The following is a 16,065-nucleotide window of genomic DNA, read 5'->3' as shown; positions in this document are numbered from 1 at the left end:
CATGGGCATATAACATATATCGCCCATATTATAGATTTTTACAACACGTCGATGATTATAATTGACACAATTGCAATGGTATTGATGATAATGATGACGGTAATAAAAGTCATTCATTTACTGTGTCAAGAATATGCTTTATTGACTTTTAATTGTCCCATCTTACAATGAAACGCCAGAAGCATTTGTCACCTGTTAAGATCTAGGAAGTTGTTCTGAATATGTTATATGAGAATGTGTACGGGAACTCCCTTGGAGCCTTAAAATGAAGGTGTGTTTGGCAATAGTTTTTTGAAATAGTACGCTATGGCAGTATGTATATTTATACACAAGAGGTGTAAAAAATAAAGGAAATACATAAAATAGTTCTTTTATATATATTTAGTTTGTAATGTTTAAAAAAATGGATTGTTGTACACACCGAAATATGCTGTCACCCCTATCTGGGAAATAAACTGGCCCAAGAAATTCCGACAAGGGGAACCCTGCTTGCTCGAAATTTGATATGGCTGTTCTAACCTCGAATTCGCCTGTGGGGGTTACATCCGGAGTGTGTACCATTCTCGAAGCACGTAGGCTCCTCCTCAGCAACGTGTACCAAGGTCTTGGGACGCTGGCACTCGCAGAAAACCATTTTTGAGATAAACCTCTCTGCGATCAGCTGATATTTGTAATAGAAGCGCAATATTTTACAAACACTTCCTTCAATCTTCGACAAGTTGTACCAGTGTGGAATTGGAAGTATAAGATTCAGATCATCTCAAGATGCAGGGCTCGTTCTCAGAGATTGTTCTCAGTTTTCTGTTGATTGCTTGCGTGGCAAATGTTGGAAGATGCGAACTCTTTACTTCCATGGCGCATCTCCAAACTGCACTTTACGCTGAAAGAGACATTGCTGTCACCCTTAAAAACTACGTGGAGAATGAAGAGGAGCGACTTCGAAAAATTAAAAGGTATGTTGTTCATAATATGGTATTTGTACCATTTTGACACGTGTTTGTTTACACATTTTGCACGTGTTTTGTTTACACATCTTTACTGATGATCTTCTACTATTCCGGATATATGCATAATATAAAACAGATAACATTTTTCAAAACAACTTGACAGCTTGATTCTCAGTCATCCCATGTGACTGCCAAGTTTTAGTACAGATTGTACATATGTCCTCAAATCAGTGATAAAACAGTCGTAAAATCGTATTGGGAATAATTAGTGTCTATGATATAACTTAGATTCTTAATGGTTTGTCACCAGGGCACCTTCCCACAGGTCCAGACGTTCCTATGCACCATACCTGGACTATCTGCATTGTGTCATTCTAATTTATGTCTCCCATAGCAAGTCTGAATTGAAATCAGTATTGAGGACAAGACATTTTCTGAATGAACTTTTCTTTATTTGTTTAGACAGAAATTGTTAGAGACTAAATGTTAGTTGATTTAAGTAGAAATGTCATCAGTTAAAAAAGAGTGTATTGAAAAATTCAGTAACCTCATCACAGCTTTATATTCTTACCATGTCCAATCTCATTAAAATCAGATCTTAGTTCTCGCTATCGCTAAACAAAGATCTGAGGACATCCCATTACGGGTCACGTCAGAACGACCTTTCATCCCACCAATCAAAGCATCACTTACCAGATCATGAAATGACAGTCAGAATGTGTTTTCTGATCATGCAACCTCGAAAACGTTAACACATGGTATTCCGAACGACAGTTACAACCCGTACGACTGATTCTGTCAAAATTATCGTCTATCTCTTGCTTCATTGGGATAAACATTTGAACGGAGGAGGCGTTGAACAGTATGTGGGAAGCACTGCTATACAATCTCAACCATATATTAAACATTCCGGAATGTTGGTTTGTTCAGTTTTCAAGATTTTAATCGAGAACTGTGTCAACATATTTCTCAAGCGTAGTCTGAAATGGAAGTCGCCAGGTTGAAATGAGTGCTGTAAGGCTTGAGAAAGCTGCTTTCTAATTGGCTGATGTCGGCTTCTTGTTAGTCATTTCAGTGGTCGGTCAAAGTTTGCAAAAGGTCGTTCTGACGTGACCCGTAAGGGATGTCCTCAGAGCTTTGTTTAGCGGTAGCGAGAACTCGGATATGATTTTAATGAGATTGTACCATGTCAAAATATTGCCTACATGTTATGGGTGCTAGAGGACTTTTTGTCTCATATAGCATATGTCCCTGTGACGGCGTGGATCGTTGCTCACAGCCTCGTTCACTGGATTGTCAGGTCCAGATTCGAATATTGACAGGCTGTCATTTAGATGGAATATTGCTGCGTGCGGCATTAAAACAACAAACAAATTATGACTTTCACTATTACCAAGGAATTGTAGTCAAAACAGACTTATATCAAAACAGCCGTAAAGCACAAGACGTCAAAATGGCTCCTCCCCCAGACAACAGAAACGTCTGAATGGCTTTGATAATAATAAATGATCGTCCAGTGTGAGTAGGATGTGTATAGAGTATATATGTTAGGGGCTGTTATTACAATGTAAAATCTCTTTCAGTTCTCTTGTTGTTTTAACCAATCTCTACAAATTACTTAGGCCTCTTATCAGTCTGTTTGAAAACATGAATAAACTTTGATCCTAATGAGTAAACCTTTCATTGTTTTTATTTCAAACTATTCCATGCGTGAGTAGTAAAACTTGGGTGTCAACTTTATACATATAAATGATCTTATTCCTTGTTATATGTACAATGTATATTGTACGATTAATGTGACACAATAACTTAGTTTGTCATCTTTGTTTTGTTGTTGTGGCCATTATTCCAATTTAGAGACTTTGAACTCAGCCGTTAAGTATGTACTCATCGATAAAAGAAACCTGAATACCATACATGTTGGTTAATATTTGAAGAATTACTGATATTCAAGAGATATTAGATTGGTTTGATGCAGAAACAAACAAACTCTTATGTTCTGTGAACCGACGCTCATGAACGCCTCACATGTGACATCATAGATCCATGACTCAATTCAGTTTATTCGTTTATAACTAACTGTAAGGCCACAGGCCCATAGTACAGAATACATGACAATGTGGAAGCTGTTGAAAATGTTACAAGGATTCATTTCTTAATCATGTTAATAACATGGCATGATATATAAATAGAGATATATTTTGTATAGCTGTTTTGCTCACATGTGTTATTAAAGAGATAATCTTGTATTTAAGTGGATGTACATAGTGTTTTTGTTCAATATTCTTTTCCTTAAATTATCATATTTACAACATTCAAGTAAAAGAGATTTGAGATGCACCAACTGTCTTGTGCAGCATTAGCGTGTAAAGTTTGGAAATCACATGCAGCATATTGTGATAAGAATAAAGACACTGAAGTAACTATGGTTCATGTTTCTTTTGGGGATGAGTATACATCAGGGGCCCCAGATCACATGCTTCCCTGAATTCCGAGCATTTTAACTGAATGCCCATGACAGGCGCATTTGTTTCTTTTAAAATTCAGCATGTTAATTGATATTTTCAATGCAGTAATCATGGTAATGTTAAACTAAATATTAAATTAATTAAGCCAATTTTATGAATTGGAATATTTTTTTCAATTTGCTGTAGTCTTCGGCAAGAGTATTGTCATCTGAAGAACCTTGATAAACCCCTGCCATGCCAGCCCCACAGACTACAAGTATATGCATGGGGACAGCTAAGAAAGCAGATGTTATATCACCAAGCCTTTGATGGGCTTGATGTGTCAGGGAACTTCTCTGACGTAATACTGTGTAATCGTCTCTCAAGTGTATCTCTTCAGTTTGAAGTGTATGACACGTAAGCAGCAGCCAGAACTTGAGCAAGTGGTGTACAAGACCAAGAAGGTGTCATGCTGTGCTGTGCACTGTATCATGCTCTATAGTTACAATATACGGGATATGATGAATATCATAGAACACTCTCATCCTTGCTCCTGGAACAACAAAGTGTTTTTTTGCATTTTGTAAAAGTATGTATGGCCATAAAAAGTACATATTTGAAACATTATAGGGCATACATTCATATATTGTTCTTCATAATGATCTTCATTGTTAGTTGTATCATTATGTGATGCTTGGAATGTGTTAGTCCTCCACTGTGAGGCTTATGAACTATATTAAATGGAGATACAGCATTGGTTTAGCTCGGACTCCACTAGTTCTAGTTGACGGTTACAGATTGACTTTATGTATTGTACGTATATATTCAACATGAACATGTTTTTCTTGTCACAATATGTAATTTTTTTGTTTTGTCTGAGCGGTATTTATATGAGCAAATGTTTTGCTTGTTTACCAATCCAGATTTCATTTATGAAATAAAAATATGTTTAAACCACTCAAAAGCCTGATTCTAATCATTGCTAATGTTGACCGAATCAGGGAGTGTACATCAATGCCCATAAGAATGATTGAGACACCTTGGGTAAATTCATTGTGTTTAGATCATACATGCAGAATGTGTGTTGAGGAAGGCACTTCCATCCAGCATCAGGGAGAGAGAGGCCTTTGTCTGAACACTTCCCGTGACTGTTAGGATATATCTAATATGATTGTTGTGGTATGTTCCCATGAGAATGTTGTACAGTTACTTTATATAGTGGATGGGTAAGGTTGTATGTAGATATTCAATGAATAAACCCTGCATGTAAAACAGTTAACACGTACATATTAGTTTCTTTAGCTGGTGCTTGTTTTCTAATCAACAATATTTTGGATGCTGAGACAGTGGACCAGGAATGTTTTTTTTAATATAATTTCTGAACCCTTAAACCATCCTATTTTTGGAATAACTTCCACTGAAGAAACAAGTCCATATTAAAGTTGAATCCCATTGTCTCTGCATGGCTTCTGGCACTGTGTGTTTCAGGACATTTGGAAGTCACTGGCGTCACAAAATAATCTAGTTTCTTTTATAACAGCTGTGATGTACCATTATTGACCAGAATGATCATTAATCACCAAAGAAAACTGCTGCTCAATCACTGCAGATGAGGTTGTCCTTGTGCAGGATGGTGTGGCAACACAAGAGCATCAGGGGCTCAAACAACACAGCCTCGTCCATGTCTTCAGGTTCAAAAACAAATTTCAATCTTTTGACAGTTAAGAAGTGATAGCTGACACTTGTGACAGGACATCAACCATTAAGCCAGGACACAGTACTACATGCTCGTCAGATGCGGTCAGGTGGTTAGGACAGAAATGATTGTGAGGATCATGTAACAGTAGACCTAGGTTTGATATGTTATTTGAAAGCAAATAGAGGATACTAGTTAAAAATTATATTGTGCAAACCTATGGTGAGCATAATACATATTTGTTGTTCCTAACATGATATTTACGATATGGAAACACATGAGGATAATACTCTCTCTATCGTATCCTTAATATATTCAATGATTAAGACTTACTTTCACTCAATGAAGTTATTTGAGAATCTGTGTAGGAATACAATGTTTAAGTGAATTGTTCCATTTATCAAATAGTGCCAAATGTTTGGCTACAGAAACACCTACTTGGAAACATCAGACAAACGTTTACATGTGTACTGATCAAGCAGACATTGCTTTGATGTTTGGGGCTTGAATGTAGTTCCTGCTGGATGAACTCATTTGCATAATTATCAGATCATGTTTATCAGATTGGTTTATCATAACAATAACACTGTCCATATGATAAAATATATCCAATTTTAAGGATAGCAACCATTTGGAAAATGATATGTAAGAGTGAACAGGTGGCAGTCACATATACTACACAAAGGAAGTTAAAGAACACTTGATTCTTTCATATTACTGTAGTTAATCTGTTCTGGCACAGTAGTATGAAAGGTTTGGGTGGTCCTTCGAATCTTCTGAGTAGTATATGAAAGTGAGGAGAGAAACGTGAAAAGTCTGTCCTGCAACAGTAATTGCACATTGACCTACTTTTAGGTATCTCAGTCCCACTCACTGAATCAGCGGAATGACATCTGGCTAATGTGGGGAGGATTTCCGTTGACTTCAATCCTTGCGCATGTCATATACAAAATACATGTACATACACTTGGAGGTCTTCCAGTGAGTGGGCAGTTGCCATGCTAATGGTAGAACCTTATATCAAGGAAGAACTAGTCACTCCATCTCCTCAACAAACATAGTTTCAAAAAGGTAAATGAATACAGAGTCTACCAGTTTCATTAAGATCTCTGTCAGGAGTGACACAACTTGTCCAAGTTGACAGTAGCTTGGATTATATCCTCAAGAGATTTATGCAATTCTGGAAAACAGAAAGCTTTTGATTGTGACTGGGTGGTTGTCATCTATATGATAGTGACAATCTGACTGCTATGTTACCCTGGTTACTGCTTGGTGAAGGCAATGCTGTCTTTGTTTGTTTGTTTGTTGTACTCAGCAATATTCCAGCTATATGATGGCAGTCTGTAAATAATCGAGTCTGGACCAGACAATCCAGTGATTGACATCATGGGCATTGATCTACATAACTGGGATACAATGGCATACATCAACCAAGTCAGTGAGCCTGACAACCCATTAGTTGCCTGTTACGACAAGCATGGATTCCTGAAGACCTATTCTAACCTGGATCTTCATGAATCCTTTGTGAAGTATACCAGCTAGTCTCTGTAGGTCTTCAAGATTTGGGTTTTAATTTCCGTTACATGAAGCTCCACTGACCCTAACTTTACACAACTTACACATACACTGGCTATGTGTAGATTGTACAAAGTGTGGTTGTGGCAGATTGTATTCACAATGGTTGAAGATGATGTTTCAGTTGTATATTCAGAAAACTCATACAAAAGTTGCTGTGAATTCTTTATTGGTCATCAATTCATTTAATGGGAATGTTAAGGACAACAAACTGTATAAGACAAACAGTGGCATACCCAAGAATAGCCAACTGCTGCACAAGAATGCTTTGTTTAGTGAACACCACCTGAGGCAGTGTATAAATTCTAGTCAAGCGAACAAAAGTAAGAAAAGGGTAAGAGAAAAGAATAGTGCTGTTTAATGTTAGTTTATTGTCAACTTAGTCATGTTAGTAAGTTTAACTCATTGAAATTTTATTTTGTCAATTATATGTTTTATTTTTACAGTTACTTTATGTCTTACATTGAACTGAAACTAGAATGCTTTGGTTATTTAGGGAATACAATAATAACCTGACCATCAGGTGTGCAGTGTTTCAAAACTGGCTGTTTAATCGCAACATAGACTGTCTCGGGCTGTCAGCAGGCAGGTATTTGAGACATTGCCTGAGGTTCTCTTAGAATCCTTCCCCTTAACACAAAAAAGCCCACAACTACAACATACTGGGGTGCTGTACTGACTGACTGACTGCAGTTTATTCATCAACACACATCCACACCATCATCAACATCGTCAGCATATCACCAACATCAGCAGCATCATGACCATCATCAAAACAGCATCATTAACATGAATCTAAACTAATTTTTGCACATGTATGCAAATGTATTTATATAAACAGGCATTGATGCCTAATCAGATATTCAAATGGCTCGTCAGTATGTACTGATCTAAGTTTGTCTAAAATCCATACTTTCACAACTAGAGTGTTCTAGATTCTAACTATGGATACCAGTCCATGTCACAACGTATTCTCATGATTCAACAGCACAACATGCAAACAAAGCGTCACATCATGATAATCTTGGGAATAGCAGCAGCTCAGAAACACATTAACAACAAAGATTGTCCAGCTTGCCTTTCATGGACCCATCCATCAGCATCATACATGAATTATATTTATTTGTCAATTATGTGTGTTAGGTTTACATTTGTTTTACCTCTTACATTGAACTGAAACTAGAATGCTGTGGTAATATAGAGAATACTATAATCGTCCCATCAGGTGTGCAACTTCTCAAAACTGGCCGTCTTTGCAAAATAGACTCAGGCAGGCAGGTATTTGAGACTGCCTGATGTTTCCTTCTTACCCCTTCAACGCAAAAAAGATAGAAAATCACAACTACAACATACTGGGATGTTGTAAGCATTGTGAATACAATCTGCCACAAGCACACTGCCACAAACACACTAACTGTAGCAGCTTGCCTTTCATGCACACATCAATCAGCATCATACCTAAATTACATATATACATGTTTAATATTACCAGCCCTGAGTGCAGCCAATGAATGTTCAACTTTGTACCCCTTACTAGACTAGACCAAATTACCTCCCTTTGTTGTGCTTTTCGATGGGAGGAGAAAATAATTTCGTTTTAATATGTCCCTCAAACGAAAGGAATTATAATTACCAGTTAAAGGTTATTAAGTAGGCAATCTACCAGTTAATCATTATTTTCTGACATCTAACATTTAAACAGTTATTTTACCCTTTTCTTACTTTTGTTCGTTAGTCCTGAAAATTCTGGACTGGCAACATTTTATCCGGTCTGGTAACTTTTCCAAAGTTGCCATTCTGGTTGTCTTGACTGAAAGCTAAGGGAATATTATACAGTGCTTATGTGTAACACACACACACACACATCATATTCAGTTGTACATTCTTGTACAGTGTGCTACTTTAGACATAGCAGCACCAGTATATACCTTCTACAAAATATGTTCATAGATGTACTTTATAACAGTGTCATACATGCAGCTAACACATGTTGCAAATTGTCAATTGCCAAGTCAATAGTGGTAATATTCACCCATTATAAGAACAATGGCTGTTGCTGCTATCATGGCTGTATCATCAGTGGTTACTTCTTTCAACAAATCAATATTGTTGAGAATAAATCACCATGTGAACTTGATACAGGATATCTGCTTTGAATCAATTAGAAACCAAATGTGGTCATTTTTGTTGGACATAACAGACATGTGCTTGTTAGCTGAGCATGATGAGTGGAAAAGTGTACTGCTAGGCAATGATTGAGGTGGATAGTTGTAGGATTACAGTTGTATGGTTGCCTTGCGATTCAGCAACTCCAAACTCTAAATTATAGCCTAGAACAAATATTTTTGTAGTGAGCATGTTGAAGAGGTGCTGTGCCCATTGACCTTGTCATTCATGCACCTGTGACAAACATGTTAGATTGATTTAGGTCATAGGATTTACAAAGTGGAGTGATTTATATCCAACTTGCTAGGACTGCCTAGATACCTGTGACTAGTCCTTCTTTCCTAGTGAGGACTAGCCCTTTGGCTAGCAATAGATACATCACAAACGTTTAGTCAAGTTGCAACATTTCTGAAATCCGGGTTAGAATAGGTCTTCAGCAACCCATGCTTGCCGTAAAAGGTGTGCTTGTCATAAGGGGAGACTAACGGGATTGGATGGTCAGACTCACTGACTTGGTTGATTCATATCATCGAATCTCAGTGGCATGGATTGATGCTCATCCACTGGATTGTCTGGTCCAGACTGGATTATTTACAGACTGCCGTCATATTGCCCAAATGTTGCATTAAACAACAAACAAAACAAACCAAAACTTTACAAAAATGAAAGCAAAATGCATTTACAACATTGATGAGTGCAGCTTTAAACAACAAACAAAGCAACGTTTACTTAATGTAATACGCTAATCAGTGCTTATCCATGTTTGGTTTTTAATGCCCTCACGTTGTAGTTAAATTTTTATATATATTAACAAATGCAACATTTGAGTAGGAAAAACTGATATTTGTGTTAGGCCTCTTGTGTTCTGGAATTGACTTAAAAGTACAATGTTAAAGCTAACTCGATAAACACATTTTTCATCCAAAGGCTGTCTTGTTTGCGTGTCAATTATCTGTTATTCTCTCAAATTAGTAGTGAAACTACTTTCAAACTGCTGCAGTTAATCTCCTGTGTAGAGAAGTGATGAATGTTAAGCTTGTGTGAAATTGATGCCACCTTCTTAATAATAGCTCACAGGAAGTGATTAATACAATAACTTTGTCCGAGCACCACAGTGTCTGTCTATACCGGGGGATAGTTAGCTGCATGTTGTAAGCATTAATTTCCTCTTCATTTGCCCCAAGTGTTCCCCGGTGATGGAAAGTGTTATCCGATGTCAGCTGATAAAATTGATTATTGATTAGTTACAGTTTAAGCAATGGCGTATTTAGTAAATGGAGGTGTTGACAAGACAATGAACATTCTTTATGGCCAGATGAATATGTTTTCATGACCCCAATCATTTCTTCCTAATGGAGTGTTCAGGAAGACAGGCATGTCTGTGGCAGCATGTGGGGAGTAGCCAGGTGTTGCACAGCGGAATAGGAACAGTGAACTAACATGTAAATTTCTCTTAATGTGGCATGCCAGGAACGTGAATCTCTAGACTGATGAAGTAATTCAGACAATAAATATGGGTACTTGACGTTTTTTTGTGGATAGCAACTTCTTTTATTCTTTTATATCTTGATTAAAAACATGAAAGGATTTGGAAAATATCTATTCACACCGAGTTGGCGGTACACATGCTTTGCAAATTATGCAATCGACCAAATCTGCACGGCAGTTTACGAACTAGGTGTCGATTTCGTTACATCATTATGATTGGACTATGCATGGACTTGTTAGTTCAGCCAAAATATAACTCCATAATTTCAGCCTAGTTTGGCAAGGGTGGGAACTGAACTTTTATAGTCAGTTAACTCCCTTGCCTTGGTTAGATGTTCTTTTATTTGTTCAGCATGTACCTGGATGAAGGAGCAAGAAGTAGCTCTGAAATGTCGTGACAAAGAATAAAGGAAGTTGCTGTCCATAAAAAGTGTCATGTAATCATGTCCTTCCAAATTCTTAATTCCTATCAAAGACTTAACTTAATATTGGGGATTTAACATGAATCTCTTACAAAAAAGTTGAAGAAACTAAATGAGACAAGATAAACCAAATATGATTCTCAAAGTCTGTTGCTATCAAACCGTATGGTGACGAGCTTTCCAAATGAATATGTTGTATGTCCTACCTATGTCCTATCTCGAAATGCTTTTAAACAAATTTATTCGACTGTCCGTCCTCTCACGACGAGATATCAAACCCAATGTGAGTGAGCTTAACTCAAGTGAGTCTGTTTAGCCTTGTTTTGCACATGCTCGGACAGCACATGCCATGTCATACCTTTGTTTGCTCCGTGAAGCAAGTTGCGTTCAAGGTTTATGATCCAGCTAGCTATCTGTTCATGCGTAATATGTCTTCATACCATCAGGCATTTGGTATCTGCAGCTATTCTAGAAGTTGAGTGAGAGCAGTTTTGGAATGGTATAATCAGAATGTTGATAAAACTCCCAAGACATCCTCTACCCAACAAGTGTTCAGCTAATATGTAGTATTGCTGTGGTTAAGATGTCAGCAATCAGCCATAAAGCACTTATTTCAAACAAATATTTTAATGGGGTTACTATTTACAAAATGTTTTTTTTAAATCAAAATTACCAAATGATGATATTGTCAGTTTGAAATTTTTCTGTTGAGTTTCTTTAACCATTTGTCTTGTAATGACACACTGTTGCCATTCCTACCTATGGACTACCTATTGACGATGAAGATAGTTGATCTACAATTCTGAATTTTGATTTAATATTTCAAACAAATTGTTCTCCAACATCTGGCAGTATCACCTAAGTGGAGGATGTGCAATCTCTCATTTAGTCCAAGAGACACCCACACCCATTGCCATCTGTGGAGATCATAAATACAGATAGATGTGTGATTAAATTGTGCATGACTAGTATTTGACACACAACAGTATTGATTGAATGTCGACCATGGCGTTGAGGCTGTTGAAAAGTTCATGGTGAGCAGGTGATATATTCTTTATGAATTGTGTTTTAGCTTTCTACTTTTCTCTGATTACATTCATGTCTTCACTTTTGATGAAAATAGTTCTCTGGAAAATGGGGGCCTGGTTATCTCTGAGGTCTAAGTGCAGATGGGGTACTTGGATATCCCAGAGGTCTAAGTGCAGATGTGGTACTTGGATGTCCCAGAGGTCTAAATTTAGATGTGGTACTTGGATGTCCCAGAGGTCTAAATTTAGATGGGGTACTTGGATGTCTCAGAGGTTTAAGTGCTGGGACATACATAGGTAGCTGGCACATACATAGGTTACTGGTGATGTGCATAGGTTACTGTTGACGTGCATAGGTTGCTGGTGACGTATTCTAACCTGGATTCCCCACAAGTCTCCATATAACAATGCTCCTGTCTACACCCAACATCACCAGTTGTCCTCCAACAATAACCTGACATGCAGTGGAATGCTCTCAAGATATTTTCTGAAAGCCACTTCTTTCTTAACTGTTTGAAGGGGATCTGTGCATGTACATATGCCAGTGCATATATATTTATAACTGTCATGATAAAACACTCCAACAAATAAAGTCAGAAGAGAGGAGTAATATCGCATACATTCATGGAGTGCTCTAATGACTTGGTTTATACGAAGCGTAGCCCTTTACTTGAAGGTGAAGGCCAACTAATCCTGTTGCTTGTAACTGATGAGGCGGACTGACATTCTGGAATTGAGGCAAGAAGAAAGGGTTTCACACCTCATTAACATATAACATTTATTTGAACTGAAAAAAATCAATCAAGTTACTGTGCTCTGGTTTGAGTCATGTATTCTACTAAAAACAAGTTAAGGATCACCTGATTCTTTCATATTACGATATCTGTCATGACATGACAGATTAGCTATGGTAATTTCAAATATTCGGGTGATACTTAAATGTTTTGAGAAGTATATGCTCTGGTTTGTTTGAAACAAAATGAGTTAATGAAAAAAGAGGCACTATATTTCCTGGGGCTGTGTATTGTCATAAGTTTCAGTTTATCAGGAACCTTGCCTGTCATGGTCACAGTTCTTCTCATTGTTCTACAGATATTGTGCCCTGAAATGTTGATATTTTATCCCAATTCTGATTATTAAGGAATAAAATCTGGGAACTGTAAGACATTTAAAGATATCTGTATAAATGTCAAGCTAAAGATCTCACTAGCTTACCCATCATGATTTTTCGTGCGATAAGGCCTGGTTGATGTACCTGGGGGATACTGTTTTTGTATATTTAGAAATCAGGGAAAGACCTAATCACTCACTCACTCACTCACTAACTCCAGATTGTATTTAACAAAATGGTTTTGCTTCACAGTTTCTTAAGTGACAGTTAACAATTTCCCTGTAAGTTCTGCTTGGGGCAAAACATGATGCAACCGTCATAAAAGTTGTCACCAAGTGCACCAGGAGTTTCTCTGGGGGCATTCTGGAGGAAAGCTGGCAGTTATATGGTAATAAACCCATCAAAGCCAATAGCCAAAGGCTCTTTTATTAGTTTGTGTTAATATGTTCCTAGCTAACAGTGATGAATTACTTTGAATAGCCTTTCAATTAATCTCATGCAGATTCCTAAGTAATGTGTGATCATTAAAACTTGCAATATGTGCAGGACATTTTCAAGGCTGCAATTGCTAGGATCCTTGGTTGATAATCTGATTAAGCAGACCAACAGTTCATAAACCTCGCCCCAATTCCACCCAACCCCGCCTAATGTCTAATCAACCATATGGTGTATCAAATGAATTTGTAACCCTATGTATACTGACAGAAGCAAATCGGGTGGTATGCTGTGCTTCCTCAACTGGTTGCATTTAGTTCCACTAATCAGTCTCAACCCACGAATTGTTCAAGCTGTTAATGTGGCAGTTTCGTGTTGATTCCCTTGATGCACCAACCGAATATGGTTGTCTTGTCTTGGTTGATGTGATGTCTCACTTTGATGACCGGCCAGTGGCAAGTCATGAGTGTGGCCCTGCGGTATATAACATCTCCAAAGAGATGACATTGTGTTTCAATGAACATTTGTGCATTCCAGTTTGCCACATTCCCACAATGATTTTTGAGCAAGATGTGGCATTGTGTAAGTGTTATTTATGGTTATGCTAAATTGTTTTTATGAGCACCTGATAGTTAAAGAATTATTGCGTGCTGCTCACAGTAAACAAACACCTGTGAGTTTTGTGCTCCCAACAAACACGCAAACATTCAAATTATGTGTCCGGCATGAACATGCATGTGCAAATTGTGAATAACTTTCTAAGACTCCAAGAGATGTCTTCAGGAATATGTATTGAAATATGAATTTTTTAAAACATGTTTAATTCGGAATAAATGTTTTTTTATTGAACTTTAAAATACGCACATTTACTTGTATATATATATATATGTCAATTTTGTTATGCAATTTGGATTGGACTATGCATAGACTCTTTAGTCCAGCCAAAATATAACTCCATAATTCCAGCATAGTTCGGCAAGTGCGGAACTCCCTTGCCTTGGGTCACAGTAAAGAAAGTTTGAAATTTCTGTTGAATTTATCAAATCATTGAAACATTTATTTTTAATTCCCTAATTTGTGTTACGATAATGATTTCATGCATATTCTCAATAATGTAAGCCAGTGTATACAACAAATAGACTAGTGGATCTCTCAAAACAGGAGAAGGTGCTGCACAGTGTAGATGTCTGAATTGTGCTATGTTTAAGATGGTCCTGATTTACAGAGGTCATTTACAGAAATTTGATTTGCCTAAAATGACTACAAAATCATATTGCAGAACAGAGAATTTCCTGGAGAATTCCAAACTATAAAGTGTATTTGTGTGCCTGATATATATATATATGTCCTTGTGGGGACCCAGAGGTCCATCAGTTTTTTTCTGTACCGAAGGATTATTCCCCACAGTCTGGTGACAATATCCAGGCTAGGTCTCCACATAAGGATTGAAGCATGTATAACTTGTCATGTAACATGTGTAACTTGAAGGTTTTAAGCTTTACTTTATGGAAGACCTTGGGACAGTGAAGAATTAATGATGAATGGTATAAACACTTTGTCTTGCAGACTAGCGGAGGACCTGGAGGCTCACAGTATCAAGGCCCTGGAGAAGCCCGACTACTACCTGGCCAACCCAGTCAATGCTTTCCTCTTTGTGAAGCGATTCACTCTAGACTGGTCAAAGAATGTCGACCACCTCCTCAAGAATGATTCCTCAGAGAGTGAGTTACAGTCACTGCTTGAAAATTTCCAACCAAATCAACTCATAATATGTATTGGCTGAACTAAGAATTGATTTGGGAGGAATAACAAAGATTCTACCATGAATTTGGTAAATACTTGATTTTGATTGGTCAATCAGAGGTATCAAATCACAATAAATCTCCTCTGACTGAAACAGCCAGTTTGATGATGTCATCACCACGGAAGCTTATATTTTTAGAATAGTACCACTTTTAAAGTCATTGTCGGTAGGCATATTTAAATAATTATATGCTACAAAATGCAAAGTTGCCTTTACTGTAATATTCAAAAGATGTGTGGTAATATTTTCTTTGTACGACTGTGACATCATATCTTTTGCATCACAATGAGCAATATGATGTCATAATAGTGAATAGCAGTGTAGAATGCGATCTTTGCAAGGCTTGCTTAGTTTTCTTTAGGGGTGCACACCTCATGTTAGCTTACGAAGTGCCTGTCATAATGCTTGAGCATTTAGAACACCATATTTTGTTTAAAGGCTGTATCTGAAAGTTTTGATCGACAACCCACTCAAAACACTGGATTCAACCCATGCCGCTTTACTCCATATATTTCTAGCAACAAAGGTTCGCGTTTTATTTAGTCTGGTAGAATGGAGAAATAAACATACTGTGTTTGTCTCCTAATTTGAAGGAGAGGTCTTGAACAACAACCAAGTTATATTATGAAGTTGCATATCAGTAAGTGTTCTTTTGTGTGGTTGTGATGAAAAGAGAGCAATGATCTATTACTTAGTTAATGATGTCTTTTCAACTTCCTTTCTCTGCGTTGTGGATGTCAGGCATGCGCAGGTACGTGGAGTACTATCGCCAAGACCTGCCCTCGTACGAGGACCTGCAGGGGTCTGCGGCTGCCCTGATGAGACTACAAGACACATACAAGCTTGATACATCCAAAATAGCTGAGGGCACCCTAGGGGGAGTGCAGTCAACGCAGCTCACAGGTAGGTGCCGAGATACACCTGCTGTCACATCACACTTACAGTA

At 37.5% G+C, this 16,065-nt stretch overlaps 1 protein-coding gene across 4 annotated transcripts in view; it reads left to right on the top strand.

The window, feature by feature from the left end:
• Positions 1-417: 417 nt before the first annotated feature.
• Positions 418-16,065, top strand: part of LOC124139714 (prolyl 4-hydroxylase subunit alpha-1-like) — a 50,133-nt gene continuing 34,485 nt past the window's right edge. For 2 of the 4 annotated variants that reach the window (XM_046507013.2, XM_046507004.2), the window contains exons 1-3: positions 426-953; positions 14,882-15,036; positions 15,861-16,022. In XM_046507013.2, coding sequence (XP_046362969.1) covers positions 766-953; positions 14,882-15,036; positions 15,861-16,022 — 505 coding nt within the window. In that variant the 5' untranslated portion in view covers positions 426-765. Of the gene's footprint in view, positions 954-6,143; positions 6,162-14,881; positions 15,037-15,860; positions 16,023-16,065 lie in introns of those variants that run through there. The other 2 variants (XM_046507021.2, XM_048402677.1) reach the window with 2 other exon arrangements.

Source organism: Haliotis rufescens, unplaced genomic scaffold (assembly GCF_023055435.1).
Source record: "Haliotis rufescens isolate VD_foot unplaced genomic scaffold, xgHalRufe1.0.p SCAF_28, whole genome shotgun sequence".
NCBI lineage: Eukaryota > Metazoa > Mollusca > Gastropoda > Lepetellida > Haliotidae > Haliotis > Haliotis rufescens.
Note: the sequence above shows the minus strand (reverse complement) of the source record. Positions and strands in the feature narration are given on the sequence as shown.